This window comes from Leucoraja erinacea, chromosome 13 (assembly GCF_028641065.1).
Source record: "Leucoraja erinacea ecotype New England chromosome 13, Leri_hhj_1, whole genome shotgun sequence".
Classification (NCBI taxonomy): domain Eukaryota; kingdom Metazoa; phylum Chordata; class Chondrichthyes; order Rajiformes; family Rajidae; genus Leucoraja; species Leucoraja erinaceus.
Window position 1 is genome coordinate 14,379,349 of NC_073389.1, and position 16,241 is coordinate 14,395,589.

Here is a 16,241-nt window from a genome sequence, read left to right on the forward strand (position 1 = left end):
TTCCCTGCACACTGAACTCTTGACTCACTGAACTCTTCGAGCAGTTTGCAGTTAGTTCTAGCAGTCTAGTAGTTTACTCTTTTGGGTTGACCCACTGGGGAAAGACATCTGGAGATTACCAAGGTCATTCTTGCTTCTCTGTGGTACTTTAATGGCACAGAGGTCTAAATTTTAATGTAAAACCGGTCAGAACTGACGATAACAACATTGAAAAGACATTGGGATGAGAACCACATTTAAAAACATTTGGGCAATAACAGCACTTAAAATACATCTGGACAGGTACGGACAAGAGAGGACAGGTTTTGAGGAATATAAGACAAATGTGGGCAGGTGGGACTAGTGTAGCTGGAGCATTTGGTTGGCACAGGCAAGTTGGGTCGAAGGGCCTGTTTCCATGCTATAAGACTCTATGCCCAGCAACAGCTGTATTGTAACTTCTCCTTTGAGCTTAAACTTAGTGTAGCAATGTTACAAAATTTTGAGATTTAAAAAATCAAGTCTGCAATTTATCCCATCAGATAAAGCATAAAAATAAGTTTAATTTGACACCTAATTCACTTTAATATCTTCAGTATTAAAAAATGTTATGGCCATTTTCATACTCGGAAATTAGCATCTTGTTCCCTATTGCTTTTCTATTGACTTAACTCAAAAGCTGTGATCAAGGACAGTCAAAAGTCCATAACTTTCTTAAAAATTAAGAGAACTGAATGAAATGTTCAGTTAGAAACATAAAAAACATAGAAAATAGGTGCAGGAGTAGGCCATTCGGCCCTTCAAGCCTGCACCTCCATTCAATATGATCATGGCTGATCATCCAACTCGGTATCCTGTACCTGCCTTCTCTCCATGCCCCCTGATCCCTTTAGCCACAAGGGCCGCATCTAATTCCCTCTTAAATATAGCCAAATGAACTGGCCTCAACTACCTTCTGTGGCAGAGAATTCCAGAGATTCACCACTCTCTGTGTGAAAAATGTTTTCCTCATCTCGGTCCTAAAAGATTTCCCCCTTATCCTTAAACTGTGACCCCTTGTTCTGAATTATTATAGATTGAAGCATTCTGAAACAAATATGGAACAATCTTACTTGGATGACCTGAAATTAAAGCATATAATTAGTTAGTTACCTAATTGTGGCTAATTACAAAATTCAATTACTAGATCTAAACATCTATCCATTTCTTAAGAAAAGGTTAACATTTTTAAATAGCCTGTGTCCAAATAACATTCACACAAGAAGTCACAATATAACATGCTTTTTAAATCTCATTGTCATTAATTTATAGGCTAAATGGAAGGAATTTAGTGTTTAATCCCCGTAAATTAATGGCCATTTTAATCATCTTGCGAGTGGGTTTTTGTGGAACGCAATCGATTGGAACCTTGTGGTTTGCGGTGAATTTAAACCCCATATCAGCAGGAAAAACACTGCCGGTTCAGATGGGGCCCAAATCACATTTTCGCAACGTGAAATTTTGATTAAAGTAATTCTAAGAAGCAAGTTTATATGTAAAATTAATGACTTGCCTTGTTTTGTCGTAAGATTCGTTCTGTTGCCTGCATTGACCTTGTTAGAAGTCACTTTTTATTTTACTCCAGCCATTAAATTGTCCCGCGGATTAAAAAAAAAAATTCAGAGAACGGCAGTCGGAATGAATTTTCAGCATCAGGTAGAAGCCCGAGAAAATATATCTCAGACAGGCAGGAGAAAACGGCATTTTAATCCCGCCCCCCTCTCAAAGGCGCCAAAGTCGCGCACACGGCAGTGACAGAACTGCAACGCTGTTGAAGATAAGTTTTGTAACATACCTACTTAGTGCTGACGAGTAAGCAAGGCTCAGCTTACTTCCCCCTTTTCTGCCTGGTATCTGTGATTGTTGTTTGAAACAGTTTATGATATGTTACAGAGTTATAATTCTGAATTAAAATCCAGTTGACCAAACACAATTCGGAAACTACCACATGATACACATTTTATTTCAGTGGTGTTTCTGGAGGGAAGATAAAAATGTCTTGACCTTTCTGGTGGGAACGCACAAGCCTCTACATGTGACCCTTTACTGAAGTTAGCTAAGCGCACATTAACAAGAAATACTCTGTCCAACCAAGTCCTTCAACCACACAGCAGGGCTTTGCACCTCTTTATTTGGATTACTGGAGAACTAATTTCTCTTTCAGCAATAGCTCTTGCCAGTGCCAGTATATTAAAGGTCTCTGAGGACATTCGTTCAGAGCTTAATTTTGTATATATATTGTGGATAATGTTGCTTAATGGACAGTTGCAAAACGTCAGAGAGAAAAAGAAAATATTTGTTGTTGGCAATACGGGGAGTAAAGATGAGGTATGAAGGTAAGCTAGCCAAGAATATAAAGGAGCCAAGAATGTAAAAGCTTCTTTAGGTTTGTGAAGAGAAAAACAATTAGTTAAGACCAAAGTTGGACCCTTGAAGACTGCAAAAGGTGAATTTATTATGGGGAACAAGGAAATGGCAGGAGTTGAACAGGTACTTTGGATCCGTCTTCACTAAAGAGGACACAAATAATCTTCCTGATATACTAGTGGCCAGAGGATCTGGGGTGACGGAGGAAGTGCAGGAAATGGTGTGGGGTAGACTGATGGGACTGAAGGCTGATAAATCCCCAGGGCCTGATGGTCTGCATCCCAGGGTACTTAAAGAAGTGGCTCTAGAAATTGTGGACGCATTGGTGATAATTTTCCAATGATCTATAGATCCAGGATCAGTTCCTGTGGATTGGAGGGTAGCTAATGTTATCCCAATTTTTAAGAAAGGTGGGAGAGAGAAAACAGGAAATTATAAAGCAGTTAGCCTGACATCGGTGGTGAGGAAGAAGCCGGTGTCAATTATAAAAGATGAAATAGCAGCACATTTGGATAGCAGTAACAGGATCGGTCTGAGTCAGCATGGATTTACGAAGGGGAAATCATGCTTGACTAATCTTCTAGAAATTTTTGAGGATGTAACCAGGAAAATGGACAAGGGAAAGCCAGTGGATGTAGTGTACCTGGACTTTGAGAAAGCATTTGATACAGGCCCACATAGGAGGTTAGTGGGCAAAATTAGGCCACATGGTAATGGGGGTAGAGTGCTGACATGGTTAGAAAATTGGTTGGCAGACAGGAAACAATGAGTAGGAATTAACGGGTCCCTTTCAGAATGGCAGGCAGTGACTAGTGGGGTACTGCAAGGCTCGGTGCTGGGACCGCAACTATTTACAATATACATCAATGATTTAGATGAAGGGATTCAAAGTAACGTTAGAAAATTTGCAGATAACACAAAGCTGGGGGGCAGTGTGAACAGTGAGGAGGATGCTGGGAGAACGCAGGGTGACTTGGACAGATTGGTGAGTGGGCAGATGCATGGCAAATGCAGTTTAATGTGGATAAATGTGAGGTTATCCACTTTGGTAGCAAAAACAGGAAGGCAGATTACTATCTAAATAGTGTCAAGTTGGGAAAAGGGGAAGTACAACAAGATCTGGGTGTCCTTGTTCATCAGTCAATGAAAGTAAGCATGCAGGTACAGCAGGCAGTGGAGAAAGCGAATGGCACGTAGGCCTTTGTAACAAGTTGAGTTGAGTATAGGAGCAAAGAGGTCCTTCTGCAGTTGTACAGGGCCCTGTAACCTTGGAATTTGTAACTTTGCATACGCTCTTTATGGGCAACTATTTAATTCAATTCAATTTACAAGTAGATAACATGTTTGGGAATACATATGGGATACTGGGAATTTGTTAGGGCATGGGGGCATTCCCAAGTTAGGGGATGGAGGCCCAAGTAGATAAGTTATATCCCAACTTTATAATACCTTGTTCAGACCGCAGCTGGAGTCCCGCATGTGGTTCTGGTTCTGGTTATGCGACAGGTAGGATGTGTGACATTGCTGGACAGAGTGCAGAGGAGATTCACCAGGGTGCTTGCCTGGCATGGAGCAGTTCGATTTTGAGGAGAGTCTGGAGAAGCTAGATCTGTTCTCCCTGGAGGAGAGAAGTTTAAGAGGGGATAGAAGCCGAGGCCATATGAAATTGAGGAGTTTAGATAGGGTGGACTGCAATAAATTAAACTAAATGACCTAGGTAGGAGGAAGTGATTTATCAGGCATGTGATGGAGATCTAACACACCCACAACACTCGGGTATCTGAAACACACTGCCTGAGGGTGCAGTTGAGGCTGGGTCGCTGAAAGTATTTAAGAATTGTCAATGTGTGTACTTGGATCACTTTGATTCAAAATTATATATAAAATTCTTAGAGGATTGGACAGGGTAGATGCAGGAAAAATGTTCCCCATGTTGGGGGAATCCAGATCCAGGCGTCACAGTTTAAGAATAAATGAAATTCTGCAAATAAATCTGTGGAATTCTCTGCCACAGAAGGCTGTGAAGGCTAATTCACTGAATGTTTTCAAGAGACAGTTAGATTTAGCTCTTTGGGCTAAGGGAATCGAGTGATATGGGGAAAAAGCCGGACCAGGGTACTGATTTTGGATGATCAGCCATGATCATATTGATTGGTGGTGCTGGCTCGAAGGGCCAAATGACCTACTCCTACACCTATTTTCTATATTTTCCATGTTTCTATGTTTGACATTAAAAATGTGTGGACCAAATGCTGGGTGATGGGATGACTATGGAAGGGTGCCACTGATCGGTGTGGATGAGTTGGGCGGAATGGCTTGTTTCCATGCTGCATGATTCCACTTCACTGACATACGCACGTCTCCCTCTGCCCACTCATTTTTCTCTCAACTTGCACATGGCAGAGCCAATTGTTCTCTCTCGTTGCAAATTCTCCACAAACTCTCTCTACTCTACTTTTACTGGACCATGGTAAATATTTTGTTAAGTTTAGAGATACAGTGTGGCAACAGGCCCCCTGGCCCACCGAGTCTGCACTGGCAGCGATCCCCGCATATTAGCACTCGCCTACAAACACTTGGGACAATTTACATTTCTACCAAGCCGATTAGTATATAAGATGGCGGCGCCTCGCAGCAGCGGCCTCTGCAGACCATCTGTCTTTAAAATGTTTTTTGTCCTGTCGAGTGTATAGTTTGGTTGTAGTTTATATATTGCTTTTAGCTGTGTATATGTGGGCGGCGGGGGGGAAACTTTTAAATCTCTTCCCTGTACGGGGGACCCGACCTTTTCCCTGTCGAGTCTCCGTTGTCTTTGGGGCCTAACACCGTGGAGGGTCCTCCAACCGTAACGACTTGGGTGCTCACCATTGTAGAGCTGTCGGAGCATGGAGAGCTGTGGTGGCGCGCGGCTGCGACCCGACCCGACCGGAGCTTCGGAGGCTCCAGCCACAGGCCTGGTGGCCGGTGACATCGGGAGCTCGCGGGTGCCATGTGGGAGACCACTTTTCGGAGCTTCCGCATGGCAATTTATCCCTCTCGAGTTGCGGAGTTGAATGCGACCCGTAGTGGGGCCTTACATCGCCCGGCTCAGCTTTAACGGCCGCGGGACTTGACATCACCCGCCGGGGGCTTTAACATCGGGAGCAGAATGGAAAACAGGGGAGAGACAATGACTTTGCCTTCCATCAGTGAGGAGGAGAATCACTGTGATGGATGTTTGTGTTTATTGTGTTAATTGTGTGTCTTGGTTTTTTTTTTCTTGTTGTATGACTGCAGAAACCAAATTTTGTTTGAACGGTTCAAATGACAATAAAATGGTATTGTATTGTATTGTATTGTATTAACCTACAAACCTGTACGTCTCTGGAGTGTGGGAGGAAATCCAAGATCTCAGACAAAGCTCAGGCGTGTCCTGGGCAGAAAGTACAGACAAGCACCCATGTTCAGGATGGAACCCGAGTCTCTGGCGCTGTGAGGTAGTCGCTGTGCCACCTTGCCACCACAATATTGGCACAGTTAGCCACTTTGCTGCTTCTATGACTGTAACTTGTCACATACCATTTCAGGCCTGGGCATTGTCCACATCTTTGCAGACACTGACAGCTTCATTATCTGAACAATTGTAAATGTGCTCTATAGTCATCAAGAAGTACTTTTTGTTTCTGAAGTAATTACAGAAAAGCTACAGATGAAGCGAGTAACACAAGCTATGGTAATTCTTGCAGCAATGATTGAGACTAAGAAAATTGGCCTGCAGCAGCCACAGTTATTTTCTATGTTTCCACTAGATTTAATTTTACACATAGTGTCAAATCGTTCTTCTGATTTCCACTGATTGGTTTCTGGATGCCTGTCATTTGCCTGGATGCCTGCTTGGGGGCGCGACTCACCCGTTGCAGCGGCCCCTACAGCCAATCTGTCTTTTTTATTTTTTGGCTAGTTAAATGTAGTGTTGATGTTTTTTAATACTGGTTTTAAATGTGTATATGGGGGGGGGCGGGGAAAACTATTTAAAATCTCTTCCCTGTCCGGGGGACCCGACCTTTTCCCTGTTGGGTCTCCGTTGTCGTTGGGGCCTAGCATCGTGGAGCGGCCTCCAACCTGAACGACCCGGGAGCTCGGGAGACTGCGGAGCTGCGGACTACTCACCATCGTGGGGCTGGCCGGCCTCGGAGCGTGGGGAGCGGTGGTGACTCGCTGCTGCAACTCGACTCCTGGGGCTCGAAGGCTCCAGCAACGCAGCCGCAGGTCCGGTGGACTGGGACATCGGGAGCTCGCGGGTCCGGGTGGAGAGACCGCTCCCGGATCTCCCGCAACGCGACTTCTCCAGCCCGTGTCCGGGGTTGGAATGACCCGGAGCGGGGACATACATCGCCCGGCACGGCTTCATGGCCGTGGGACTTATCATCGCACGCCTGGGGCTTGGACATCGGGAGATAAATGGAGAACAGGGGAGAGAAAAGACTTTGCCTTCCATCACAGTGGGCTCACTGTGATGGATGTTTGTGTGAATTAAATTGTGTGTATGTCTGTAGGAAATTGTCTTTGTTTGTATGGCTGTGGAAACGGAATTTCGTTTGAGCCTCAAATGACAATAAATAAATGGTATTGTATTGTATTGTATTCAAAAGTTAGCTTGATGTCAAACGATGACCCATGAATGGTAGCATTGTCAGCGAATCCACAATCCATTCACAGATTAAAAATAACCTCTTGCCTTAATCCAAAAAACAAACCTTTATCCATGTGTTGATCCTGCCTGTATTGTGGTAGAACTCTAATGGAAAATCAGAGAGCAGTTTATTTCTGACTACATTCCATCTGCAATTAGTGACACTGGTATTGTGCATCATTCAGCTATTGAGATTTAGATAAGATTCCCAATGGCTGGAATAATTATGTCCTCTTTGTGAGCTGTATACACCTGTGTGGAGATCGACTTTCAAGTTTGCCTCAAAGTTGTAGCTATACAGGAACCACTTAGCTAGTGACATGATTGGTCATGGAGGACTATTGTATTGTATTGTATTGTATATATCTTTATTGTCATTTCCTGAGTAGTCGCACACACCCAGAGGAAACAAAAAACACATTGCTCGAGTCCAGAGGCTTCCTCTAATCTGCTACTAAACATTCAACAGCCGTTTAGACCGGCAGATGGCTCTGCTGCAGCGGGGGGTTTGTGCTGGTAAATGTTTAACATAGAATGGAGCGGGCTGGGCTTGTATACTCTGGAATTTAGAAGGTTGAGAGGATATATTATTGTAAAACATATAAGATTATTAAGGGTTTGTAAATGCTAGAGGCAGGAAACATGTTCCTGATGTTGGGTGAGTCCAGAACCGGGGGCCACAGCTTAAGAATAAGGGGTAAGCTATTTAAAACTGAGATGAGGAAAACACTTTTTCTCACAGAGAGTGGTGAGTCTGTGGAATTATCTGCCTCAGAGGGCGGTGGAGGCTGGTTCTCTGGATGCTTTCAAGAGAGAGCTAGACGGAGGTCTTAAAGATAGCGGAGTCAAGGGTCAGGGGGAGAAGGCAGGAACGGGGCACTGATTGTGGATGATCAGCTATGATCACATTGAATGGTGGTGCTGGCTCGAGGGGCCGAATGGCCTACTCCTGCACTTATTGTCTATATCTGACAAGAATCAGTTGCCGAAGTCTGAAATATTTGATGCTGAGGGCTGAGATGAATCACCTTGGCATTTCATACTGAGGGTGCTAACAAACAGATTGTTTTGCTCTTGAATGCTGACCACCATTGTTATTTAAGAAGGGGATATTTGTGGAGCTGATTATTCTCTGAAGGGCACGTTTGGCCTACTGCAATCGTGACAGGACATGGAAAGACTGTTGGGATTTATTTAATCGGATTCGGCACAAACATTGTGGACCGTTCGTCCCGTTCCTGTGCGGTACTTTTCTATAATTTTGTAACTGCATTTTTTATTTTTAACTTGAGATACAACTAGCTCTATTTAACATGCATGTTTCCTACAGAATAGACTTACAAGGATGGAACTCGTTTTCTGGTGCACTGGTGTGCATTCATTGAGTTAGATTTGGTTCTTGCCTTGATAGTAGTATGCCGAGCCATGAATTTGCAGATTTTCGGGTGGACTACAATTGTATTGTATTGTATTGTATATCTTTATTGTCATTTCCTGAGTATTCGCATACCCAGAGGAAACAAAAAAACGTTGCTCAACCAGTGTCCATTCAGTGTGCATGAAAAAATAAATAGAAATGAAAATAAAAAATACATGTCATGAACAAATTTAACACTCTACTAAACATTCAACAGCCGTTCCGACCGGCAGCGGCACAACAGTGGCTCTGCTGCAGTGTGGGGGTTTGTGCGCGATACTTGGCAGGGGGCAAAGTCCATTTAACAGTCTTATAGCCTGTGGGAAGAAGCTGAGGAGCATCCTGCTGGTTTTGCAGCTAATGCTCCTGTACCTCTTCCTACTGCTGCATCTGATGCCCCACTGTCGCTCAGAGGCACCAAAGACAAGGTGCCCGGTCTGCTTAAAACTTTTAATGTTTTTTCACATTTTGTTGATGAGAAATTTACTAAAGGAAATTTGAGACCAGAATACTACAGTGAACTTGTTGCATTTTGAAGGGCCATTGCAGTGGCCGAGGATAGTTTTAATGTGCAGGATCACCTCGGTGTAATTCTCAAGAGTTGGCTTTTGCATTGGGTGGATCTTGAAAGGGCAGTGAAGGAAAGTTTGACGAAGCCAAGCCTGGAGGTAAAAAAAAAGGGTTTTGATTTCAATTGGAATAAATAAGGTTGAAAGCAGACAGTGTTGTTTCGGCACTCTTATTGATTTGTGGGATGCTTAAGATGATATTATTTCAGGAAAAAGCAATGATGAGCTCACTGAGAACCGCCCGGGGGATCAGCAGCAGAGAGATGATGGGAATGATATTCACTGAAAACAACTGATTTTTGTTTGGTGCTTTTGAATAAAATTATGGCTTATCCACAATTTATATCAGACAGTTGCTTGGCCAGTACAGGCATTGGTACCTTAAGGTTCTTTGATACTCATTTGAAAGCCGATGCCATGGTGATGGTATCAGAAGAGGGACATTTTTCAGCAGGAGTAGGTCTGAAGTATAACTTTCAGAAACAGTTTAAAATATAGAGGGCATGGTGATTGATGGAGGAGGATCAGCCATAGAATTAAGTTCAGAATGGGTTAATGTGGAGAAAGTTGGTGTAGTCAGATATTTGACCCATGCAGTCTTTGTCATGCCAGCAGTAGTTTAGAAATACAGCATAGAAACAAGCACTTTGGCCCACTGAGTCCATGCCGACCAACAATCATCCGTACACTAGTTCTAACATTAGGGACAATTTACAGAAGCAATCAACCAACAAACATGCACGTCGTTGGAAGGTGGGAGGAAACGGGAGCACCCGGAGAAAACCTATGTGGTCACGGGAAGAACATACAAACTCCCTACAGACAGCAATTTGATCCTGTAGTTAGGATCAAACTCAGGCCTCTGGCGCTATAAGGCAGCAACTCTACCACTGTGCTACAATGTGCCGCTGTGCCGCCCCTTTACAGTAATACTGGCCACAGGTTTCATTGAAGTCATTGAGAGAAGCTGTGGCTCTTTAAGAAAAACCCATCAAATGGATCTGAACAGATTATGATCTGGCTGCTTTAACAAGAAGAATTGTTCCAATGACGGATCTTTGACCTGAAACATAAACCGTTTTGGGCCTGTCCCACTTACGCGACTTTTTCGGCGACTGCCGGCACCCGTCATAGGTCATTGCAGGTCGACGAAAATTTTCAACAGGTAGAAAATTCAGCGGCGACCAGAAAGACACTATGACTCTGAGGAGACTACTCACGACCATACAGGCAACACCCTGGCGACATGTCGCGGGGTGAATCCTGTATGGTCGTGAGTAGTTGCCCAAAGAGTCGTACCTTGTTCTGGTTGCCGCTGGATTTTCAACATGTTCAACATTTTCGGCGACCTGTAACGACCTATGGCGGGTGCCGGCAGTCGCCGAAAAAGCCGGGTAAGTGGGACAGGCCCATTTCTCTTTCCACGGATGCTGCCTGATCTACTGAGTGTTTCCAGTATTTCTGTTTTTATTTCAGATTCTCAGCACCTACAGTATATATTTTTTCTGGAGAACAGTGTATGCTTTATCCCGAGGCATTAAAGGATACTTAGCAAAAAAAACTTTGATACTCAGTTGTGCAAGAAGAGGTTGGTCAATGTGGTGGGTTTTAAGGAGCGAAGTAAAAAGAAGGATAGATATTTTGGGGAGATTTAAGAATTTAAGGGCAAAGCAATTGAATGCACAGCTGCCAAAAGTGGAGAACCTCAAAATGAGGATATGCAAGAGGCAAGAAGTGGATGAGCTCACAGACCTCGGAGGGTTCTGGAGTTGGAGGAGGTTACCGTGGGAGAACTTGAAGACATGAATAAACATTTTGAAATTGAAAAGGCAGCAGTGTTTTGGATTGGGTCACATTTTATCAGGCTGGAAAATGTAAGACAAGCCAGGAGAGCAACGATGGAGGGAACAAAAAAAATAGACGTCTTTTCTTTGGGAGTTTAGAGAAAGGAATTTTGGAAATATAATCATTGTGACTTATTGCACTTACCTATTACCTCAGGTTCCTGGTCAACTCGTGCATCAAACTTGAAATTCATGTTCAAATCTCTGTATGTTCCCCTCTTTTTCTATTTGTGTAACCTCCCTTGTCCTGAGACCCTATGAAAACTCTGCTGTCTAACTCTAAATTCCTGTGTCCAAATCCCTTTTCTCTCCAACCTATCATCAATATTTAGTCTTGTCTGAAATGTTATTACTTGTGAGTCCATCTCCAACATTGTGAAATACCTGTTAAAACCTAGATATTTAGTACATTTTTAGTCAATTCAGTTATGAAACGCTATCACCTTTGTTGTTTATATTTGTCTGTTACGATTCTGCAAAGTGTTTTGAAATATTTCTTTGCATTAGAAGTGTGAAATAAATGTCTGTTTCTATGCACTGTGACTGATGAAGCCGTACAACTGCGCTCCAGGAGGAGTGTTAAAGATGGTTTGCATTATTTTGAAGAAAATCAGAGGAATTATTTTCTGTATTCTCTGCCTTAGAAGGCAGTGGAGGCCAATTCTCTGGAAGCTTTCAAGAGAGAGTTAGATAGATTTCTTAAAGATAGAGGAGTGAAGGGATGTGGGGAGAAGGCAGGAACGGGGTACTGATTGTGGATGATCAGACATGACCACAGTGAATGGCGGTGCTGGCTCGAAGGGCCAAATGGCCTACTCCTGCACCTATTGTCTATTGTCTATGTATTCTGGTCAGCTTTATCCCTAATCAAATGGCATCTTGTAGTTTTGCTTTGCCTACATTTTGACAGTGGCTTTACATTTCAAAACCTTATGGGTTGGAAAAAGCCCAGGGCTGAGAAAGATCTTACAGGCGCAGGCCCATTTTTTAAGAACTGGTGCAAGGCTCAACTGTTTTTGAAATTGAAATAAATTTTTGATGCTGCTCTGATTCAACAAAGAATTCAGTTAAATTGCCAGAGGCCTTCAATGCTGTGGGACTCTCTCCATTTATCTTGCAGGTTGGGTTCAGATTCATTGCCAGCATGAAATATCATTTTAATGCAACAAAAACCTTTTACAATGAAGCAGAATACAAAAAGTGGTGGACACTGCCTGGACCATCATGGGTAATGACCTCCCCATAATCAAAGGTTCTGCCTCAGAGGCAAACAACATCATCAAAGATCCGCACCATCCCTGAATGCTTTTATTTCACTCCAGTCATTGGGAAGAAGGTATTGGAATCTGAGAACCATGACCTCCAGGTTCAGAAACAACTTGTTCTCAACAACCATCAGGCTATTGAACACGACAAACACCAACAAAACTCTAAATTATGAACTGCCTTGGTTGCACTTGGCACTTTGGGCCTTTGTTTTGTTCTGAACTAACATTGGATTTAAAAAAAATGATTACACTTCTTTTTGTTTGTTTTATTATGTTATCCTTTGGATATTGATTACAGACCTGCTATGTTGCTGCAAGTACGAATCTCATTGTTCCATTTAGTACAAATGACAATTAAACACTTGACTTTCTTGACCTTCTCCAGTGAGCAAATTGTAAGGCATAAGTTGCTGTTATCCTGTTCCCTGAGGTTGGTGGATCTGGTGGACCATTGGCATTTGCAGGTCCACCATTGTATGTCCTATCTGTCTTGGAGCTTCTTCGAGCCATAGCGTAGCTATTGGAGTTATGAAGAGAGTATTGAAAGCTTCTGGCAATATCATTAAATTATTTCTTGAATCAGAGCTGCATCATAAATTTCTTGCCATTTTTTCTTGTCCTAAAAGAGCCCAAAATTCACTCCAGGATGGATATTACATTCTGTAAGCCTGCCTTATTCTGTATTGGTTTTTGCGATATTGACTAAATAGCATCCACATTCTTCGTATCTTGTCTAATTTTCTTGATTTACTTTGCTACGGTCCACTGCCCATCTAGAAATAACCTTGCCACTTATTGATGTCCATTTGATTTTTACGCAGAAAATCCAGTCTGATTTGACTAGTCACGAGATCAGTCTGGAGGAAATGAAGAGAAGGATCCAAGGTCCAGATGCTGTTGGTCAGAGCAAGTCTGCTGGGAGAGTCCTGTCCCAAATTGACATAGCACAGGTGACTTTCAGTATACACCAGCGCTCTAATGTTTCAATGGTGCATTATTTGTCACATGTACAACTGCACAGTGATTTTTTTTTTTGCATATTTACACATGCAGGAGCCGCCATGTTTTGCCACCATATCCAAAGTCCAAAGTCTGGTCCGTCCACACGCTCGGTTTACAGGTGCAGTTCCCGATGCCGGTACGCCCCAGGCTCATGCAGGTCCTCCTCCGTCTCCCTCGACCTGCTCGGGCGGTCTCCGCCGTCCAACGAGCCTTCGGCCGCAGGGAACCACTGACCGCCGAACCTTTGGCTGTGACACCTTGGGAAGACCTCCAACGCGCGTCACCTCTAAACATTGCTGTAACGTTTACAGACATTGCTCAAATTAATTCATACTGAAACCTATGGGCTTTTCAATAGCAGTAGCATGAAGTAACACTTTTTAATATCCAATTCACTAAAATAGCATGTTGAAAACAGTGATTGGATTAACCTCTCTTGTAAACAGGAGATTGACCAGGACATCTCCTCATTATGTTAATGAGGGTCAACCTGTGGTATTGGAAACTCACTCAAAAAAAGGACTTACAAAGCTCACCCACCGTGTTATTCACCCTGGCTTGTACATCGATAAACACGACCAAAAGGCAACTGACGATATCATTTTTTTTTTTATCAACCAAAAATAATGAATCAATTATTTACAATAATAGTTCAATAGTCCTTTATTGTCACCTGTCCCCTAAGGTACAGTGAAATATATACAATACTAAAAGATTCAAAACAAAATCCACCACCATAGTGTAAGTAGAACAAATATTCTTAATTGACTATTTCCCCATCCTTGTTAAGGATGCATGCCACACCCCGCGTGGTCCAGTGGTCCCGGAAATCCCCCAGGGCGCCCGTGGACAGCACCTAGTCCCTCTCTAAAACTACCCGGGCAGGCAGCCAGATGGGCAGGGCTCTCTTCCGCCTGGGGCCGTGACTCACGGATGGCCAGCTTGACCAGGCCCAGGAGCAACCCAACTAGGCCATCTTCAGCCCAACCCTCTCCCCTACGCACAGGGTGTGCAAAGATGAGAATTGTAGGTGTGAAGTGCAGGCAGAAGGCAAGGAGCAGCCCCTTTAGGTATTAGAACAGGGTCTGCAACCTCACACACTCCATGTATACGTGGACCACAGACCTTTCCAGCTCGCAAAAGTGGCGGGCGGCTGGAGAGTCTATGAACCAAGAGATAAACGGGTTGCAGAGGACTCCTCGGTGCAGTACCCACCACCCACCACCCACCACCCCAGGTGTAGAGGGGGAGTATCCCTGTATAGACACCTGAATCTCGTGACAACACCGACTGCCATTTTGTGTCCAGATGGTGGACCAAGGCGAGGGAATTGCAGGGTGTGGAGGAGGAGCCCGTGCAGGAGACGCCCACCTGCGTCTCGGAGGGAGATGTAGGGTGTCGAGGAAAGGCAGCTCGGGTTGTGTGGGATTGGCTCCCGAGAAGGATTACGGCTCCTGGGTCTGACGAGTACTTCCGTCTGAGCAGGGGGTTTGCTCAGCTGCAAGTATTCTTCAAGTTTGAGACTCTCCGACACCCAGTGGGGCGGGACAAGGACCGTCCGCTCTCATGACCGTGCCGTCGCCCTCCGCCAGTAGAGGGGGACCCCGGTCGACAACACCCAAGTTCCAGACTCTCAGCAGGTCCCGGTAGAAGATGGCCACACTTAGAATTAGTATGATTTAATCATCGTTCCTCATACTTCGCAACAAAGAATACATATTTAACTTTTCTATCGTTTTGTGAAATGATAACCTCACATTCCACAAATAAGCTGCGTAAACCTCCATTGGCCATCTCTCTTGACAACATATCCTTTCTTAAATAAAGTGACCAAAACGGTGCACAGTGTTCCAGTACCAAGTCCGAACAACGCTTCCCTATTTCTAAACTCCCGTCCTCTTGCAATAAAGATGGAAATGTAATTTGCCATCCTAATGTTCCCGGAGGGTTTTGTCAGTCTCCTTACCTGCTTCCACTACCTGCAACCTCCGGCAACCACCTGCAACCTCCAGGAACTGCACGGAAACCTTGGGTGGGGCGCAAAGTCTCCAGAGGTTTCCGTTCAGGTTTCCTAATTGGGACAGGGGCATTACTACTACCTCTATTTGCATGTTTATTTTTTGTAGTTCATGCATAAGGACACCTGGAAACTGATTTGTAATGATCTATCTTTTGATCCCTCCTTACACTTTCCAGTGTTATGGGCCTGTACCACTTAGGCGATTTTGCCGGCGACTGTCACGTTGCTGGCAGTCGCCTGAAAAACAGGCTACTGGAACTGCGACTATCAGTGGCACACACACATACACTCACACAAACACAAACACATCGCAAAGGTGGGCGCCAGTGCAAGCAGGGGGAGCGCTGTCTGAAATTCACACAGTGCAAAGCCAAGGTGATACAGACACAAAACGCGATGAACAGGAAGGTTGGTGCTGTAATTAAGACGGCTAGCACAGTGTATGGTAAGTCCTTAAAAGAGGGAGGGGAGGAGAAGGAGGGAGAAGGAGTGGAGACAACTTCTAGGAAGCCAGACAACTTTTAAGTAGCCAGAGATACACAGGTGTGAAGCTCGGCAGGCATTAACATTACTGGTCGGTTATCCTTGGTTCCCAAAACTACTGCTTACATTTTTTTCCTCCAATGAGCCAATGAAATTCACTGGTCAGCACTGGCTACAACCTACAAGGACCTAAGATAACCTTCGACCTCCTGGCGCCCCAACTACGGTACGAGAATTCTCGCTACTCTCCATGGTGGGTTCATTGCAGTCGCCGCTAATTTTTCAACGTTGAAAAATTCTCGGCCACCATAATGAGGCCGCGACTAGTTCCCAGAATGCGGGAACTCCTCACGACCATGAAGACGACTCCCCGGCAACCATCCGTGAACATGTGGCGACCATGTGGTGACTGCATAATCTCTTGCAGTCTCCTAAAAAGTCGCTAATTGGGACAGGCCCATAAATCTTCCATTTGTTAATTTTTTACCAACTCGTAATTCACCAACCAATATATTTTTGCAGGGTCCAAGTGTGTTCATTGCAGCATTTACTCCCATGTATATTTTTGTCATCAACCAATT

General features: G+C 44.1%; 1 protein-coding gene across 12 annotated transcripts in view; it reads left to right on the top strand.

Moving 5' to 3' along the window:
* dmd (dystrophin) overlaps positions 1–16,241 on the top strand; it is a 1,582,845-nt gene that overhangs the window by 696,729 nt on the left and 869,875 nt on the right. For 11 of the 12 annotated variants that reach the window (XM_055644518.1, XM_055644513.1, XM_055644515.1 and 8 more), the window contains one exon: positions 12,977–13,105. The exons of the other annotated variant lie outside the window; for it this stretch is intronic. In XM_055644518.1, the coding sequence (XP_055500493.1) occupies positions 12,977–13,105 (129 nt within the window). The remainder of the gene's footprint in view (positions 1–12,976; positions 13,106–16,241) is intronic. 12 annotated transcript variants of the gene reach the window in all.